The 19,278-nt window shown below is 43.9% G+C and overlaps 1 protein-coding gene across 5 annotated transcripts in view; it reads right to left on the bottom strand.

The window, feature by feature from the left end:
* Positions 1-19,278, bottom strand: part of LOC130523717 (NACHT, LRR and PYD domains-containing protein 12-like) — a 95,811-nt gene that overhangs the window by 18,272 nt on the left and 58,261 nt on the right. The window contains exons 9-15 of one of the 5 annotated variants that reach the window (XR_008949978.1): positions 8,424-8,597; positions 7,949-8,122; positions 5,947-6,120; positions 5,567-5,740; positions 4,863-5,036; positions 4,484-4,656; positions 3,098-3,952 (exon numbers count right to left, since the gene is read on the bottom strand). Coding sequence is in view for 1 of the 5 variants with exons in the window: in XM_057029186.1 (XP_056885166.1) it covers positions 3,763-3,952; positions 4,863-5,036; positions 5,567-5,740; positions 5,947-6,120; positions 7,949-8,122; positions 8,424-8,597 (1,060 nt within the window). In the remaining 4 variants the exon portion in view is untranslated. Of the gene's footprint in view, positions 1-3,097; positions 3,953-4,483; positions 4,657-4,862; positions 5,037-5,566; positions 5,741-5,946; positions 6,121-7,948; positions 8,123-8,423; positions 8,598-19,278 lie in introns of those variants that run through there. The other 4 variants (XR_008949979.1, XR_008949980.1, XM_057029186.1 and 1 more) reach the window with 4 other exon arrangements.

Below are 19,278 nucleotides of genomic sequence, written 5' to 3'. Positions count from 1 at the left end.
TAATCACAACAGGGATCGTTAACTTACGACACCAGAAGTCCATGAAGGATAAAGAAAAGACAATAATCCAAATACGGTTCAAAAGTTGTCCACGGAGGAAACAGTCACACAAAAGTCCAGGAGGGTTCAGCTGGGGTTTTCCAAAACGACAAAACGCCAACCACGTCGAACAGTGAAACTGTGAGTCTCTCTACTAGGTCCCGCGCGTCCGCGCGTGCGTGCGAGTCCCGGCACACCTGTGGCTGAGGCATGGCTCCACACGCCCCCCTGCAGGAGAAACCCTGCAAAAGAGTTCCCAGAAACTGGGAACCTGACAAAATTGCTGTTATAATTTTTTTCTTTGAAGTAAATTTAGCCCACTTTTGCTAAATGAGAAAATCTACTGATGGTGCCTTGAATAATACCGCTTCATTCATTTAATGTTCATGTTATGGGGATTTTTATAGAAAGCAAATTTGTCTTTTGTGCCTCTTGAAAATTAAAAATGACTGACAGAGCCATAAGAAACTATTGCTTTATTTATCTGATCATATTGTAAAATATTTGTTAGGTTTTCAGTTGGTTCAGTTTGGTTCACTAGACCAGGGGTCACCAACACGGTGCCCGCAGGCACCCGGTCGCCCCTCAGAACCACATGAGTCGCCCACCGGCCTGTTCTAAAAATAGCTCAAATAGTACCACTGACCAATGAGCTGCATCTAATTTATTTTGTTTGCTATTCTGTTTAAATCACACTGACACATAAACTGGAAATAACAATATATTAAAAAAAACTTTAAAAAATGTTTAATGAGCTATGACCTAGTATAGTTTAAAGGTCAGTATGATGCGCATGACCAAAACGTAGCGTCTACGCAGATCGCTACGACCAAACAGCCTAGCGGGCGCAGCCAAAACGAGGAGACGACTGACCCATAAAAAGATGGCAGAAAAAAGAAAGAAGACAGATCATTTTCACCACGAAAGTTTCTTTCTCCACAAGAGAAGAACTTCTCACACTACTGCCCCTAAAGACAACTACGAGGGGAGTTGACATATATAACGAGGGCAGTTGACATATATAACGCGGTGAAGGAGTTTTTGGTGGAGAAAAAAGTGCCGCTGGAAAAGCTGGTATCAGTGACTACAGACGGGGCTCCTGCTGTGAGCGGCCGACTACAGACGGAGCTCCCGCTGTGAGCGGCCCACTACAGACGGGGCTATGAGCGGCCCACTACAGACGGGGCTCCCGTTGTGAGCGGCCCACTACAGACGGGGCTCCTGCTGTCTGTAGGCCTCATGTGCCAGAGTGATGGGCTTTGAGCACGTGATGACTCCTGTGGTGAAGATCATCAACAGCATCCGCTCCAGAGCCAAACAGCTCAGAACATTCAAGGTTCGGTTGGAGGAGCTGCCAACTGAATATGGTGACCTGCTGCTACACACAGAAATCCGATGGCTCAGCAGGGGACGGATTTTGCTTCCTTTTTTGTCCCTTTTGAGTGAAATAAAAGAGTTCATGCAGTCCAGAGGGGAAGACGCCGCGCTGCAATCAGGTCAGATGGTTCAAACAGAGTCCTCAACCCAAAGTCTGATTTAAAAAGATCAAAAGTGGCGTAAATGTCTGGTCCTGACAGGAGAAGGATAACTGGAGCGGCATCACTCGTACAGTAGACCGACTCTGCCTCTTCCTGGTTACCCCGGTGATGACCTTTGGCACCCTAATCATCTTTCTGAGGGGAATCTGTAACCAACCTCCTCATCTGCCCTTCAAAGGAGCCCCGCATGACTCCAGAGAGGAGAACCCACGCCTGCTGTGATGCACACACACAGCCAGGGCTTTTTCCATCGCCATCGTTTCTCTGGGGGAAATGTTGCATTTCTTTATCTTCATAACAACAAATCTTTAGTTTGTTCTATAGGAGCTCCATATGTTTAGTGTCAAAGACTTCTTAGATTGTGTTCATTGCTGGCACATAAAGAAAAATGCTTTGATTTTACTAAAGTGACACAAACCCATCTCAACACTGTTTTTTATATCCTCTATATTATTGTGCGTAGTCTGTGTAACTGTTGTGCTTTATTTCTGCTGGCTTCTTTAATGGGATGTAAACCAGCCTGACATAATACCAGTTGAGTACTTTATTTGATGTTGCCAAAGGTTTAAAAACAGCCTGACAGAATAAGAAATTGTGAAAATTTAGAGGATGAATTATACCTGGTGGTATCTGATCTTGAATGGCAAATTTTAGAGTATTTTATAGGGAAGTGAAATAATGTTTGGACCTCTTATCAGGCAAAGAGAAAGTTGTTAAGAACTGCTCTAAAAACACCACCTCAGGGGGACTATATCCAAATCTCTCCGTTTACTGATGGGACGTTGAAACGTCAATACGCGGATTCATACATTTAGAACTGGACGTTGCACCAGAACTGGAAGCGTGGACTGATACATTTTTAACAGCGGTCCTGCTTCAGCCCTCCGGGGTTTAATAACAAAATACGAAAAATACGAACATTTTAATTTTGGAAACATAGTTGTCGGTTGCCGGCTTTTGCAAAATTGCTAAATACACGCTAGCATGCATGTTTTAAGCTATCGTAGCGGTATGTTTTACCATGCCCGCGCCCTATAATCCGGAGCGCCTGATGTATGTGTTAAATACAGAAATAGCACCCGTAACTGAGGCTGCACCTTTTAATACCGTGCGCCCTTTGGTCGCGAACATACGGTATATAGAACATAGGGCACGTTTGTGCGTGATATCACTCCGCGTCTGCGGAACGACAACAACCTCCTATCTTTAGTATTGCTGCGCCAACTGGTGGTCTTTTGGGTTGAGGATCAGGGTGATCTATATGTAGCTATATGTAGCTATAGCGTCATTGGCCTCCACTCCAGCCACTCCTGGTAGTTCCTCAAAAACACTGAGTTTCTAGTGGATGCACAATCTGTGGAAGCCAACATAGAAACTTCTGAAGAGCCAAAGTTCTTGCAACAAAAATATAGTCCCCAATGAGGTTGTTTTGTTATCACACAACCCCGTCTCCATTATCTTAAGAGAATATAAAAAAATGAGTGGAGACAGAAGAGAGAATGAGACGTTTCTGGCGCGTGTCGCTCTTGATTTTGTGTTTAATTTTGCAGTAAACTTAAAGGAGGCCTTTTCACTTTATGTTTGATTAAATTTAAGCTGATATTCCATTCTTGACATCTTTAAATTTACAGTATTCATGGGAGTTTTATTTGGTCATTTTGCTTCTTTTTATTTCCTATTTCCCACATTTATTCATAGTTTTTATTAGATTGCAATAAATCCTATAACATTGAACAGACTGACTAAAGTCAAATGACCTGTGGTTCCCACCGATAGCCGTCATTCTGATGGGTTTTTGCTGGCTGCAGCTGAAATATTCCAATGCTCCATGTCACAGAGACAGTAAATACTAAACCCTAAAGGTTCTGAAGGCATGATGTAAAATAGTAACGTATAATACAGACATTTGAAGAGACAATTAAGAGAATGTTTCCATGCTTCTAAGAGTGGCCGAGGAGCCATTTAGAACTTTATAAAGAAGCATTGTGTGATACCAGGAACTAATTTAACTTCAAAGCGAAGCTGCTTCTGCTTTGTCGACCATCGACTGATCTCCTGAAAGTCCACCAGCGCTTTTTAAAAACTGAATTTTTCATCTATGGAGGGAGTAGACGGCAGATGTTTCCACAGACGCTCTTCACCAGTGGTCAGTGAGTGATGCAGCAGATGAGCGGGAGTTGACTGGCTACAACCAGAAATGTCTCAGTGTCTCCAGCCCATAGTCTGGATTCTCTACGAGATCAGACAGCAGCTTCACTCCTGAATCCTTCAGCTGGTTCCCACTCAGGTCCAGTTCTCTGAGATGGGAAGGATTGGACCTCAGCGCCGAGGCCAGAGAGCCACAGCTGATCTCTGATAAGCTGCAGTCCCATAATCTAAATAAAGAAGGGAAACTTTTATAAGGTTATAAGTGAAACCAGTATTAATCTGAAAGGTTAATCAAAGGCATGATCTGTAAATATTTAATTTAGTTACAGGTTAAAAAATGATAGTAATATGTAATTACCACAATTCCAACCTCTCAGGTTTGCACTGTTCCAAAGGAGAATATATATTGTTCTGGCCCTCACTCTTCCCAGGTTCTCCCACCTCTTTCCCTCCCATCTCATCATGGAGATCCATCTCACCTGTGGCTCATCTTTAAAGGCACAACCTGTCTTAGATGACTTCCTGTCTCCCTCACCATCTCCCTCCTCGTTGGCTGGTGTCTACCAGGCACCCTCACCTAGTTTTGTCTAATTTTGGTGACCATCTGTCGGCTTTTTCATTGTCCTTAAATCAATTTATCATGAATAAGTGGTCCCCGTGTGGCCCTCCCTCCTGAAGGAACTGGGCACAACACACACACTCAGAAAGTGTGAGGACCCTCGGATGGAATAATGGACATTTTTGAGAATGGTGTTTACCTCAGAGTTTCCAGTCGGCAGTTTGGAAAGTGGAGAAAACCACAGAGCAGCTTCACTCCTGAATCCTTCAGCTGGTTCCACTCAGGTCCAGTTCTCTGAGATGGGAGGGATTGGACCTCAGCGCCGAGGCCAGAGAGCCACAGCTGATCTCTGATAAGCTGCAGCGCTCTAATCTGAAAAATGCAGGATGAGGTTATACGGTGCAGGTCTGCATGTTATCTGCGTCAGTACTAAACCTACGTTAGTTCTTAGTTGGGTCAGACCTGAATTCACAATATTACAAGGAATTTTTTTAATGTGGTGCATCACAGCAGTGTTGAGAACAGCCTCACTTCACCATCTTAGCAGCTGGTATATAGGTAGAAAAATGAAGACTGACCTGAGCCTCTCCAGTTTACAGTTTGGACTCTCCAGTCCAGAACAGAGCAGCTTCACTCCTGAATCCTTCAGCTGGTTCTGACCCAGGTCCAGTTCTCTGAGATGGGAGGGATTGGACCTCAGCGCCGAGGCCAGAGAGCCACAGCTGATCTCTGATAAGCTACAGTGCCTTAATCTAAATAAAGAAGGGAAACTTTTATAAGGTTATAAGTGAAACCAGTATTCATCTGAAAGGTTAATCAAAGGCATGATCTGTAAATATTTAATTTAGTTACAGGTTAAAAAATGATAGTAATATGTAATTACCACAATTCCAACCTCTCAGGTTTGCACTGTTCCAAAGGAGAATATATATTGTTCTGGCCCTCACTCTTCCCAGGTTCTCCCACCTCTTTCCCTCCCATCTCATCATGGAGATCCATCTCACCTGTGGCTCATCTTTAAAGGCACAACCTGTCTTAGATGACTTCCTGTCTCCCTCACCATCTCCCTCCTCGTTGGCTGGTGTCTACCAGGCACCCTCACATAGTTTTGTCTAATTTTGGTTACCATCTGTCGGCTTTTTTATTGTCCTTAAATCAATTTATCATGAATAAGTGGTCCCCGTGTGGCCCCCCTCCTGAAGGAACTGGGCACAACACACACACTCAGAAAGTGTGAGGACCCTCGGATGGAATAATGGACATTTTTGAGAATGGTGTTTACCTCAGAGTTTCCAGTCGGCAGTTTGGAAAGTGGAGAAAACCACAGAGCAGCTTCACTCCTGAATCCTGCAGCTGGTTCCCACTCAGGTCCAGTTCTCTGAGATGGGAGGGATTGGACCTCAGCGCCGAGGCCAGAGAGTCACAGCTGATCTCTGATAAACTGCACTTAATCAATCTGAAAAATGCAGGATGAGGTTATACGGTGCAGGTCTGCATGTTATCTGCGTCAGTACTAAACCTACGTTAGTTCTTAGTTGGGTCAGACCTGAATTCACGATATTCCAAGGAATTTTTTTAATGTGGTGCATCACAGCAGTGTTGAGAACAGCCTCACTTCACCATCTTAGCAGCTGGTATATAGGTAGAAAAATGAAGACTGACCTGAGCCTCTCCAGTTTACAGTTTGGACTCTCCAGTCCAGAACAGAGCCGCTTCACTCCTGAATCCTGCAACGTGTTGTAGCTCAGGTCCAGAACCCTCAGATGGGAGAGGTTGGACTTCAGAGCCGAGACCACAGAATCACAGCTGGTCTCTGATAAACTGCAGCGACTTAGGCTAAAATAACAATTATTTTGAGAGAAGACAAATAAAAATCAACATGTACCAGAGCAAAACACAGCTTACAAGCAACAAACCTCTGGTCCTGCACCGGCTTATCTGCCGTATGTTCCTATTTTGGGTTCTTTCAGGGCGGTTGGACAAGATCTACACCGTATGTAAAGTGTGTGTGGGTCAAAATACCTTCCAAGTTTGTGAGACCACATTTCTCAATAGCACTCAACTCTTGTCAGGAGTTGGGACAAAGCGACCCACTCCTGATAGCTTGTGGGCGATGCTGCAGCGACCCTGCAATCCCTACACTCTCTGGTGAAACCAAATCAAAGGTTTTAGACACTGCTGGATGCTGGAAGGGTGGCTATAGTCTGGACGCATAGTTCCCCTGACTGCACATTTCTCCAACAATGATTGGCAGCTGGCGTCACTTGTTCTCCAGATGAGAGAAGGAAAGAGAGCCCCCCACAGTGTGTTTGATTGCCCCACTGCAAGCTCAATGCTGCCAGAAAACATTGCAGGAGCATCAATTCCCCTCAGGGCATCAACAAGGACCTCAGGAAAAGGTGCAGCTGCCACCTACTAGAGACAAGCACACTGAGCTGAGATTCAAAGCCCTCTCCTCCCAAGAGAAGAGCTTGTTTGTTGGAGGCTCTTCTGGGCGATACCTGGTGCCACAGCTCCAGCTCAGCCCGTCTCTGGAGCTGAGGTGGAGCTTAGCAAGTTTCATGGTTCTCCACCACTTCCTCTCGCTGAGGACCTTCTCAGCTGGTGGTTTCTGCTCCACCTTCCAAGTTGAGCAGGTGATACTTCTGCATTCCTGCCACCAGTGTCTCTGCAGAAAGAGTCTTCTCTACTGTTTTATATTAGATTGAATAAAATTAGGATTTTTGGTTGATGTCTTAGATGTTGTTGACTAAGAGCAGGTTTTTCTTTAATACCATAGAAAGATTCGATGAGAAGAGCAAATGTATTATTTTATGAGCTCCTTCCACTACTATTATATACACATACTTCCATATTGTCTTAGATTGCAAGCTGCATTTATTGCATCGTTCATAGAAAGTCATATTTGTGAGGAGAAAAACTCCAATAAGGTCATTTTCTTTAATGACCATTACAACAGAAGGAGGCGATGAACAAACAGATTTATCTAAATATTCGTGAAAACTTATGGATGGAAACCTTTTTAAAATGGTTGCATTGTGTAGAATCAGTGTAGAATCAACTTGTTGACTTCTGATTTGGACTCCAATGGAAGTGAGGTGCAACAATTGTGGATGCTGAAAGCTTCAGATCTTCATGAAGGTTTCTGTGGTTGGACTGACCTGCTGCCCCTTTAAGAGGGAGGCAGGTTTGGGCTTCTGGCTGGAATGAAGCCACCTAAGATGAGAATGACTGCAGGCTTTCGGTACCAAGGTTTAACAGGGTGCTCACTTCACACTTGGGCTTTTCTCTTTTTTGGGATGGCTTTTCTCAGTAGAGAAGGGGCATGGCACGCTGCAGCAGCTTTCTTTTTGGGGTTTCTAGTTTTCCTTCTGATCTTTAAAAGACAGGAAGAACCATTTTTGATTGGTCTGAATGTTTGGGCGGTTTTGTGGCCAGCCTAAAATAAAACAAGACAAATCTACAACTGATACTTCCTTTCTAGTCATTGATGACCATCCTCACATGGGACAGATTTCCACAACCAATTTAATACTGCAAATCTGTCCTGTGTGGTCTTTTTTCTGAGAACTGTAACACTACGTTTATAACAAAGATCAAACATGTAAACAGTTATTGTCTAACTAGTTACACCTGGGAAAGTACTGGATCATCTCTGACTGACCTGAGAGTCTCCAGCTCACAGAGAGGATCCTGGAGAGCACCACAGAGCCGCTTCACTCCTGGATCCTCCAGCTGGTTCCAACTCAGGTCCAGAACCCTCAGATGGGAGGGATTGGACCTCAGCGCCGAGGCCAGAGAGTCACAGCTGATCTCTGATAACCTACAGTGTGACAGCCTGGAAAAGGAATCATGGCAAGAAATGATCTCTTATTGGAGGAAAAGTCATATTACACTTGCTCAAAATCATTATTTCATTTTATTTCATTATTTAATCAGGGCCTTGGAGTCAGGAGAGCTCTGCCCCCACTGATAAACTGGGATATTACAGCAACAACATAGTTAAAAAGTATCTATAAAATTGACTTTCGATGGCTCATTTAAATTCATACTACACTTCTCTTCTCCAAAAGTCAATGGAGTTTATCTTGAAGCCTTTCATTGTTTAGTTGTTATGTCGAAGATAAAAGGAAGCTGACCTGAGAGTCTCCAGCTGACAGTTTAGACTCTCCAGTCCAGAACAGAGCAGCTTCATCCCAGAATCCTCTAGACTGATGGAGCTCAGCTCCAGAACCCTCAGATGGGAGGGATTGGACCTCAGCGCCGAGGCCAGAGAGTCACAGCTGATCTCTGATAAACTGCAGCACCCCAGCCTGGAAAAGGAATAAATGGGGCAAATAAAAACACATTTCTAAATCTGAAAATGAAGAGAAAAGTAGAAAATGTAAAGAAATTTAGAAAAGGCCAACAGAGGCCTCCTGACCTGAGTGTCTCCAGTCTGCAGTTTGGATGCATCATTACAGAAGACAGTAACTTTACTCTGGCATCTGTCAGGTTTTGGTTCATGCTTAAGTCCAGCTCCCGTAGATGAGAAGGGTTTGACGTCATTGCTGAGGCCACAACTTCCCAATGACTCGTTGAAAGAACACTACCAGACAGTCTGTTGTGTATGAAACAAAAATAGTGAGTCAAACTTTGGGATTTCTCATCAACTTATCTGAGAATCTACCTCAACACAAATGTAGCTCATTTCCTGGAAAAGCTAAATTCAACACCGTAGAGCAACAGTTTGAACGACCATCAGATCTGAAATGCAACTGAATTATTCTCAACATTTGTCTTATTTTAGAACAGCTCATAATTACTCAATATTTAAAATGATTATAGCAAATGGTTTAAAGAAGCGTGCATCTTTTTATCTGTCTATCGGCTCTTTGGATATTTTGCATTTCATCCAATTTGTACGATCGTGCGTCACGTCTTAATTCAGCGATCCGATCGATGACATCAGAGTCTCTGGTTGCATCGATTGCCCTCAGCTTCTGTTATATCTGCCCGTTTCCCTTCAAATCATTTTCACTGCACCTTTTGTTGCTAGTGATGAAGTTGCCACCTAACGGGTGTGGAAAGGGTCAAACAACTTTGTGGGTCACATAAAGGCTCCAAACAGAACCGCCACAAAGACCTAAAACACCCATTTAAATCAACGAGGCCGGCTGTTTTTACGTTGAACAAATGAAGCAAAATAGTCACGTGTCATTAGTTAAAATGTGTTTTTCTGTCGTTAGAATACGATGTATACAAACAAACAAAAGTGATTTAATGACATGACAGTAATTTCATGATAGTCAGTTAACTTGTGGCTCCTATTATTCCTGCCTTATGTTGGTTTGTCTGGATTGACCTTTGAACTTATATCCAGTGAAGAGAATTGTCTTTATTTTATTATCATGTGTTGTACCATATGTTTCTGTTTTCTGTTATAAGCACTTTAGAAGTTAGGAATAGTAGAATGTTTAATCAGTGGAATAAAGATAAGCAGTCAGTTGACCCTTCCTTGACATGAATGTTGTTTAGACAGTTGGAGCCAGGAGGAGACAGTCAGAAGGAAAGTGGTAGACCCCCATCGTAAAACGTGACAGAATAGTTTACTGGTGTTGATAAGTTCCTCGGCAGGAATGACCTCTGACCTGGCTATCTGGGAAGATAATGGAGAAGAAGGACTGCACCAACACCAAATGAGGCGGGAAGAAGAAGATGAGGTCATCCAAGAAGAAGGACTGGATTGGACTGAATTAGCATCAATAATTTACATATATTGTTCTATAAAAGACTGGGCCAGGGATAGTTAGGCGGTCAGACTTCATGCCCTGACAATTGACTTTGTTGTTGCTAGGGTTATGAACTGGCCCGGAGCTCTGTAATATTTGTATCTTGAATTGATTCTGTTTGCTAAATACATTTGTTTGCTAAATACATCTGTTTGCTAAATACATCTGTTTGCTAAATACATTTTGAAATTGACATTTGTTTACTTGAAGTCTTCATTTAAAGAACACACGGATTGGCAGTGACACACGAGAGGTACTGCAATCCAACAATTTGGTGACCCCGACGTGATGAAGACAGAAAAGACATCTGAGGCAAAGAATTCAACAACGGTCACTTCGGAGGACAACTGACGACAAAGGGATCCCTAATAAAAGGTAAGCAGACACCTGTTTAATCAAAAGTTCTGCACATTGGCAATTTCCAAAAAAATTGTCGTCACTGTCAATTGAAGTGTCCTAGTTATAAATTCCAGATACAAATATTGCAAATATTGAAACGACTGCAGTAAGTACGGTTAGAGTCCGTAAATTTGAACGGTTAGAGTCCCTAAGTACGGTTAGAGTCCGTAAATTTGAACAGTTAGAGTCTGGAAGTACTGTTGAAAAAACAGGGAATAGACGGTTAGAGTAAACCGGAACTAGTACAGTGCTGTATTGCATATACAGTGCACTGTATATGAAAAAGATTTGGGTTGGGACTCGGAGCGCAGTTGACGGGACGGACACTCCCGACGCCCGAGATTTGTGTTTGTGTGGGTTGGAAAAGTGACAGAGTGAACGTGAATTAAAAGGCTCTTTGTCCTTGGGAATAAACCCCAGAGTGGAACCGGACCAACGAAGTTTGGTCTAGAAACTTGTTTCACTAAGGCATTGAGTTGACCGTTGGAGTCATTCACATTCAATCTCACTTGGGAGCATAGTTAAAGATGGAACTGGAATGTGGTAAAGCGTGTTGGGATCAGGGAGAATGTTCTCCCTATCCCCGGTCTGTGGAAGAACAGTGGAAGTGGACTCTTGATCAGGTGGTGAGTGGCATGAAGAAGAGGACAGGGAAGGAGAATTGGATGCAATAAAAAAGTTGTGGAAAGAAGCTCAGAAGCAAAGATACTTCCCCCTCCAGAGGTGAAGGTTAATTTAGCTGAAGCATTGTGTAAGTGGGAGTCAGAAATTCACACTAGATTACAGGATCATTTGGATAATCCAAAATCCAAAGGTTTTATAGCAGGAAAATCATGGAAAAAACAGGGTAAGGAGTTAGAAGATAAGCGTCGAAGGATACATGTTGTGGCTGTGGCATGTGCAGCGGTGCACTATTGCAGATCGAGGGGGGTCACACGAGTGCCCAATGTGGAGAATCCTCCATTAGAAGATCCAAACCAGACACTGACACTTAACACCACTCTTTACCCAGTATTACCTACTACCTCTTCCCCACCCCCATATCAATTGCCAGTTTTGACTACTAATAGTGGTCAGTTAGATGTGGACAGAAATGAAGAAATGCAGGAGTTACGTGAGACAGTGTGGGACCTTCGGAGACAGGTTAGCAGGATCAAACAGAGACAGGAAGAGGTTGAGGATAGCTTGGGAAAATTTGAATTTAGAGAGAAAGGTCAAGTGGTTCGCCCTAAAATCTCCCAACAAACTATATTTAAGAAACAGGACAGTCAAAAATCTGCATTAAATGTCTTTAAAAGACTAACAATCAAACAAACAAGAGAAAAAGCTGATCCCTCAGGAGGATTTGCCAGGGCTGAGCACAGGGAGGAGAAGGCAAGACTGATTTATGGCAGTGATAAAGAGGAGAGTGAGAGTAAGACAGACACCCTCAAACTTCCAGCTACATTTATGGGAGAATCGGATCTTCAGGAGCCCGTTGAAGCTCAGACAAAATTATATGAAAAAGACCCAGCTTCAAGTATGGAAAATTATGAATCAGAATCAGGGGAAGAGAGTGAGTGTGAGGATAGAGGTGTACCGTTGACAGGGGCCATAAATAATGAGGAGGCAGGTCAAACAGGAATACACATGAGGAGTAAGGGGCCCGTTTCAGGAATGCCGCAGTTCCAGGCCCCTCTGATACAGAAAAGAGGAGGACAGGAACCAGTATATGTTCCGTTTGCTATCACAGACATTAATTGTTTGGTGGATAACATGCCCCCACCTGCAGAGGGAGGCGGCAAGTGGATGTCCAGCCTTTTCAGTTTAACACAGAGCATGCAGCTGGCGATGGGAGATTTTAGAGGAATTCTAGGGAGACAAGTGTCTCTCTGGGATTTGGATAAGGTCGAGGTAGCAGCAGGTATTAAAGACAGACCTAACGCTGCACGTTTTGGCCCTTGTGCAACCAGGGTTGGTGAAGCTATGAGACAGATATTTCCAGTATCTCCAGGAGCAATGCAGAACTTAAGATTTAAATGGGAGGAAAGTGAGTCGGCACATGGATTCCTTGCGAGGTGTAAAGAGGAATGGATGTGTGCCACAGTTGCCATCCTGGCTCAGATAATCTACACACCATTTTGTTCCGTCAGGCAATAATTTTAGGACTTCCACAGTCAGTAAAAGAAGCCATGGAAGGAAATCCTGACCTTCCAGGCAGTACGGCGGATGTCTGGGAGAGACATCTTTCACACCACATCAACACATTTAAAGTTAAACAACAGGGAAAGAAAGAGGAGGTGATGACAGCGCAGGAACAGCTCCTTAAAATGCAGTTAGATGAGGCACGGAAAAAGCTTAATGATAAACAAAAGGAAGAGAAACAGATGGTTCAGCAGTTTTCTCGGCAGGTGCAGCCAGATCAGTTAGGTCCGCCAGAAGATTTTGCTCCAATAAACCCTTATTGGGTCAGTCCAAGGGGAGGCATGTGTGGGAGACACGGCGGGCAGGGATACGGCTTGATAGGCGGGTACTTAGGCCAAGATCAGTGTCACGCCTGCAAAGGGTATGGTCATTGGCAAAGGGACTGTCCATATCACAACTACGCGGAGGTACCAGGCAGTGTTCCACCATCTCATGGAATTTATCACCAGAGCCAATCTCATCTGACACCGTCGAGCTTGTGGGGTTCTCAGGGAGACCGGAGAGACTGCCGTTTTCTGTGCCATTAGTGACTCATTTTGCCGGACAGACTGTGTTGCACCCTTTTTGATTTCACCACATTGCCCTATCAACCTGTTGGTACGAGATCTCCTGGTGAGGACAGGAGCAGCTATTCTGTGTGGAGATAAAGGTCTTTTGGTGCAATTTCCTAATGGAATGAAACTGAACTGCTGTATTTCACACCAAGGTGTGAAGGGACAAATGCTGATGAGTCCGACACCCTCGCCAGAACAGGGGGTGTGGGCGGACATTTATTGGGGAGAACTTGAGCCTGAGACCTCACCTGGTGTCGGTGTTGTGGCATTGTTTCAGAGCTGGAGGCCCTGGTTGTCGATGCTAAGTCCTTTTGCCCCGCCAGTTGATCCCTATCATGTCACCCTATTTTACGACCGTGAGAATAATGAGGTGTATCAGGATACATTTAGAGAAAAGTTATAGGGAAATTTCTGGATGATTACATCACCGTGTTTGTGTGTTGGGCCTGAAGGTGTGGCTGCGCAGGTCGACTTTGCTGAACAGAATGAGTGGCATGAGAGACTGTAAAGGAAATGTTGTTATTTCTGGGTCTCGCGAGCTATAGTAGATATTTTATTCCTACATATTCAGAAAAGACTATGCCCCTACGTGCAATGGTAAATGAACAGGGAATGCGTGATTTGGCAGCTCGGTTAACATGGACAACTGAGGGAGAGAAAGCATTCATTGCCCTTAAACAGGCACTCACTACAGCTGCACATTTGGCAGTTCCAGATTATAAGGATACTTTCTTTTTGGATGTTTCTGAAGGAGAACATACAGTAAATGGTGTTCTCTTTCAGAAAAAAGGGGGTGAAAGGAAAGTATTAATGTATGCAAGGATAATACAGTGTAAGGCATGTAGCAGGGGTAGCAAAACTTTTACAAAAACAGCACATTTAGTTACGCTCTGACAGTTCTTACAACACATAGTGTGGTATCACTGGTCAGCTCAGCAGCATTTACCATGACCTCACTTAGGCAGACCAGGATGGACAAGATTTTAACGGCACCACACATAACATACACACATGAAGGGATCAATATGGCAGATGGTATAGGAGAGGGTGAACCACACAGATGTGAGAAGAAAGTGAAGAAAGATGAAAAAATCAGAGTAGACCTCAAGGCGGAGCTGTTAAAGGATCCAGATGAAATATAATCACAGATAGCTGTTGTTTCAGAAACCCACAGGAGGGGCTGAAAGCTGCCTAGGCAATAGTTAGAAAATGGAAGTGGAAACAGGAAAGATAACAGGTAAAGAGTCAGCACGACTTGCAGAATTGAAGGCAGTTATTAGAGCATTAGAAATATCAAAGGGAAAGAGAGTGACCATCAATACAGATTCAGCGTATGTAGTGCGAGCGATTCACTTAGAACGTTGTCAACTTGAACTTTGGTTGCGGGCAGGTTTTAACACAGCATCAGGCTCTCTTATAAAAAATGAGGCAGATATGAGGTAATTGGCACAGGCACTCATGGAACCAGCAGAGGTCGCAGTCGTAAAGTGCAAAGGTCACAGCAAAGAGAACTCTCTGGAGGGAAGAGGTAATGAGGCTGCAGATCAGGCAGCAAAGAAGGCAGCAGGTATAAACCAAGTTACAATTTGTTGATGGCAGAGAAAACAGTTCATGAAATTCTTCCAAGATACGATAGGGAAAGACTTGGTTGTGATCAAGAAGAAGCTTCTCCACATGAAAAAACAGTTTGGAAGGAAAAGGGGGGCTGTGAAAGTTGAAGGAATTTGGCGGGGCCCAGACGGCAGACCTGTTCTCCCGCCCGGTCTGTTAGATGCCGTTCTGGAAGAGGCCCACGGCCTGACACACTGCGGGAAACCATGAATGATGCAGAGAATGTTCAATATGCACACAATTTAATGTAAAATCAACAATTCGACCACATGAGGGCAAGTTTCCATGGCAGGGCAAGGAAAATTATAGATTTCACCGATATGATAGACCGAGTCAATGGGTTCCGATACCTCTTGGTGGCAGTGGATGCATACACTGTCTGCCCAGAGGCGGTTCCCGTAGAAGTAGAAGATGCAAAAAGTTTTATAGTTATTAAATTTTTGATTAATCCGACACACGGTTTCCCAAACAAATTAGGTCTGATAATAGAACTCATTTTAAGAAGAAAGATTTACAAGAAGTAAAGAAGGTGTTAGGCAAAGGTAGAAAGAATGAATCAAACTGAAGAGCAAAATTGGCAAGATATGTGCTCACAGGGGAATGAAATGGACACAGGCGCTTCCAATTGCCTTGATGTCAGTAAGAAGCTCTGTTAGCTCCCGGACAGGATTCACTCCCTTTGAGCTCAAGGGGGTGTTCCCTTTCTGGGACCAGGAGCAGAAAATCCATAGGCCAGCCCAGCACTTGTATGAAATATAAATTGTTCAACTAAAAACAACTCTCTCAGTTTTCTCCCAACAGGCAACTTCAGTAACCACATCCAGTAAGGATCCAGGAACTCAACACACAGCTGAGTGGGTTCTTCTGAGAGTCATCAAGTGAAAGTGGTCAGAGCACAGGTGGACTGGTCCCTTTGAAGTTGTAGAGTGAACATTACATGTTAACCCTAACATACTAACATACTAACACTCTAACACATTAACCCTAACTCTGGTATCACTGGAATCAATGTACCCCAGCAGGTAATTCAGAGAGAACGCTTGGACAGATCCAGGAACATCCAAAGAGGATGGCACCATGATTAAACTTATATTATTCTTGATTACATCAAAGGGAGCGGTCAATGAATTGTTAGTATTGGCCTAGCATAGGCTAGGCCAAAAGGGGGATTGAAGAGAATTGTCTTTATTTTATTAGCATGTGTTGTACCATATGTTTCTGTTTTCTGTTATAAGCACTTTAGAAGTTAGGAATAGTAGAATGTTTAATCAGTGGAATAAAGATAAGCAGTCAGTTGACCCTTCCTTGACATGAATGTTGTTTAGACAGTTGGAGCCAGGAGGAGACAGTCAGAAGGAAAGTGGTAGACCCCCATCGTAAAACGTGACAGAATAGTTTACTGGTGTTGATAAGTTCCTCGGCAGGAATGACCTCTGACCTGGCTATCTGGAAGATAATGGAGAAGAAGGACTGCACCAACACCAAATGAGGCGGGAAGAAGAAGATGAGGTCATCCAAGAAGAAGGACTGGATTGGACTGAATTAGCATCAATAATTTACATATATTGTTCTATAAAAGACTGGGCCAAGGGATAGTTAGGCGGTCAGACTTCATGCCCTGACAATTGACTTTGTTGTTGCTAGGGTTATGAACTGGCCCGGAGCTCTGTAATATTTGTATCTTGAATTGATTCTGTTTGCTAAATACATTTGTTTGCTAAATACATCTGTTTGCTAAATACATCTGTTTGCTAAATACATTTTGAAATTGACATTTGTTTACTTGAAGTCTTCATTTAAAGAACACGCGGATTGGCAGTGACACACGAGAGGTACTGCAATCCAACACCAGCCAGTGTTGAACATTTCTGGATGAATTGTTGTGTTTTTAATTTATGGGGGGCTGCAATGGAGATAAAGAATTGAAGGAATGACCACTGGAGGGGGTAGTGCTACCTGACATGATCCACTCGCTTGATTTAAACGCCGATGTCCGGCCCCAAAAATCTCTACTTACACGGCCTTCCTGCAGTTCCTCACAGCTGGAATCAGGCGACGTCGTCCCTCCACTGAGGTGTTGTACAGCTGCAGGTTCAGCTCATCCAGAACCTCCTCTGACATCTGCAGCAGGTAGGCCAGAGCTGAACAGTGGATCTCTGACAGTCTCCTCTCTGATTTCTTCTCTGACTTCAGGAACTCTTGGATCTCCTGATGGACTGACTGATCCTTCATCTCCATCAGACAGTGGAAGATGTTGATGCTTCTGTCTGGGGAGATTCCATCACTGTTCACCTCCTTCAGGTTGTTGAGGACCTTCTGGATGGTTTCTGGGTGGCTGTTCCTCTGATCCAACAGTCCACCCAGGATCCTCTGATTGGACTCCAGAGAGAGACCATGAAGGAAGCGAACAAACAAGTCCAGGTGGCCATTTTCACTTTTGAGAGATTTTATTAGTGCTCTCCTGAGGAAGTCATCAAGAGATGTGGCTGGTTCAGAATATTCTAGGAACTGATTTATAACCACTGTGTCTTTCCTGGTGTAACGGTGGAACATGTAGACGGCAGCCAGAAACTCCTGAACGCTCAGATGAACAAAGCAGTAGACTGATTTCTGGAAGATCACACTCTCTCTTTTGAAGATCTCTGTACAAACTCCTGAGTACACCGACACCTCGGAGACGTCCAGTCCACATCGCTCCAGGTCTTCTGAGTAGAACATGATGTTTCCTTTCTCCAGATGTTCAAACGCCAGCCGACCCAACTTCAGAAGGAGTTCTTTATCAGCCTCAGTCAGTTCCTCTGGTCTCTGCTTTCCTCCATACTTCTGCTTCTTCCTCTTTATCTGAACCCTCAGGAAGTGTGAGTAGAGGTCAGTCAGGGTTTGGGGCAGCTCTCCTCTCTGGTCTCTGGTCATCATGTCCTCCAGAACTATAGCAGTGATCCAGCAGAAAACTGGGATCAGACACATGATGTGGAGGCTCCTGGAGGCCTTGATGTGTGAGATGATTCTCTTGGACAGATCTTCATCACTGAACCTCCTCCTGAAGTACTCGTCCTTCTGGGAGTCAGTGAAGCCTCGTACTTCTGTGATCCTGTCAACACACGAGGGAGGAATCTGATGGGCTGCTGCAGGTCTGGAGGTGATCCAGATGAGAGCTGAGGGAAGCAGGTTCCCCTGGATGAGGTTCACCAGGAGCACGCCAACGGACGATACTTGTGTGACATCAGAGATGACCTGATGGTTGTTGAAATCCAGTGAAAATCTGCTTTCATCCAGGCCATCAAAGATGAAGAGAAGTTTCCAGACAGTCAGATCTTCTGCTCTGATCTTCTGTAATGTTGGATGGAAAACATGAAGCAGTGAGAGAAGACTGTGCTGCTCATCTCTGATCAAGTTCAGCTCCCTGTATGAGAGCGGAAGCACCAGACTGATGTCTTGGTTCTCCAAACCTTCTGCCCAGTCCAGACTGAACTTCTGCACTGAGAAGGTTTTTCCAACGCCGGCGACACCGTTGGTCAGAACCACTCTGATGTGTCTCTGTTGCTCAGATAAGACTTTGAAGATGTCCTGGCACTTGATTGGAGTGTCCTGGATGTTCTTCTTGGAGGTTCTCTCAAGCTGTCTCACCTCATGTTGTGTGTCCACCTCCTCACTTTGTCCCTCAGTGATGTAGAGCTCAGTGTAGATCTTGTTCAGCAGGGTTCCACTTCCTGCTTCATTAGTTCCTTCAGTCACATGTTCACATCTTCTCTTCAGACTCATCTTATGACCTTCTATCACCTCCTGCAGATCACTTCCTGAACATAAGTAAACCAATGATTTCCATCTCTCATAAATCATCAACACAACTACAAATTCATGACATCACAAATTAAATCTCATATTGAACAGTTTTACTTTGTTTGGGCTTCATTTCAGCATCTCCAGATCTGCTTCCAGGTTGTGAACAAGAGGACTCTCCTGGTGGAGCTGCCTGGTCCCAGTTTGATAGGATGTGCTCCCCCCTCTCACTATGAAACACATCTCTATTAGTCCTTTGATTTATAGGATGAAAGAACCTGATCAAGACTCAATATTGTTCCAGCATTTATGTCTGAATTCATCTTTCAGTTTAAACCTGATTCTTGTTTCTAATCAACAATATTCACATTAAGTCTGTAACTATATGACTGTCTGAGGTCTAAGTGTTAAACATCTCCAATAATAAACTCACAACCTGCTGCTGTTAATGTGACTAACAGCTGCCACACAAACACATCATCACGCTTTAGTTTTCTTACATTTCCTCTGAACTTCTGAAGTTTAATATATCACGTTTGGACCGGTCACTCTTCAGGGACACACAGCTGGGCACTGTGGACTCTGCTCTGTCCTCGTCCATCCTGAGGAAACATCAGAAATAGTGATGAGACTGTGATGAAGGTAAATAATCTGTAGAGGTTGGAGTTAAATAATCCCAATTCACTGCATTTTTA

The sequence above is a fragment of the Takifugu flavidus genome, chromosome 4, assembly GCF_003711565.1.
Source record: "Takifugu flavidus isolate HTHZ2018 chromosome 4, ASM371156v2, whole genome shotgun sequence".
Taxonomy (NCBI): domain Eukaryota; kingdom Metazoa; phylum Chordata; class Actinopteri; order Tetraodontiformes; family Tetraodontidae; genus Takifugu; species Takifugu flavidus.
Note: the sequence above shows the minus strand (reverse complement) of the source record. Positions and strands in the feature narration are given on the sequence as shown.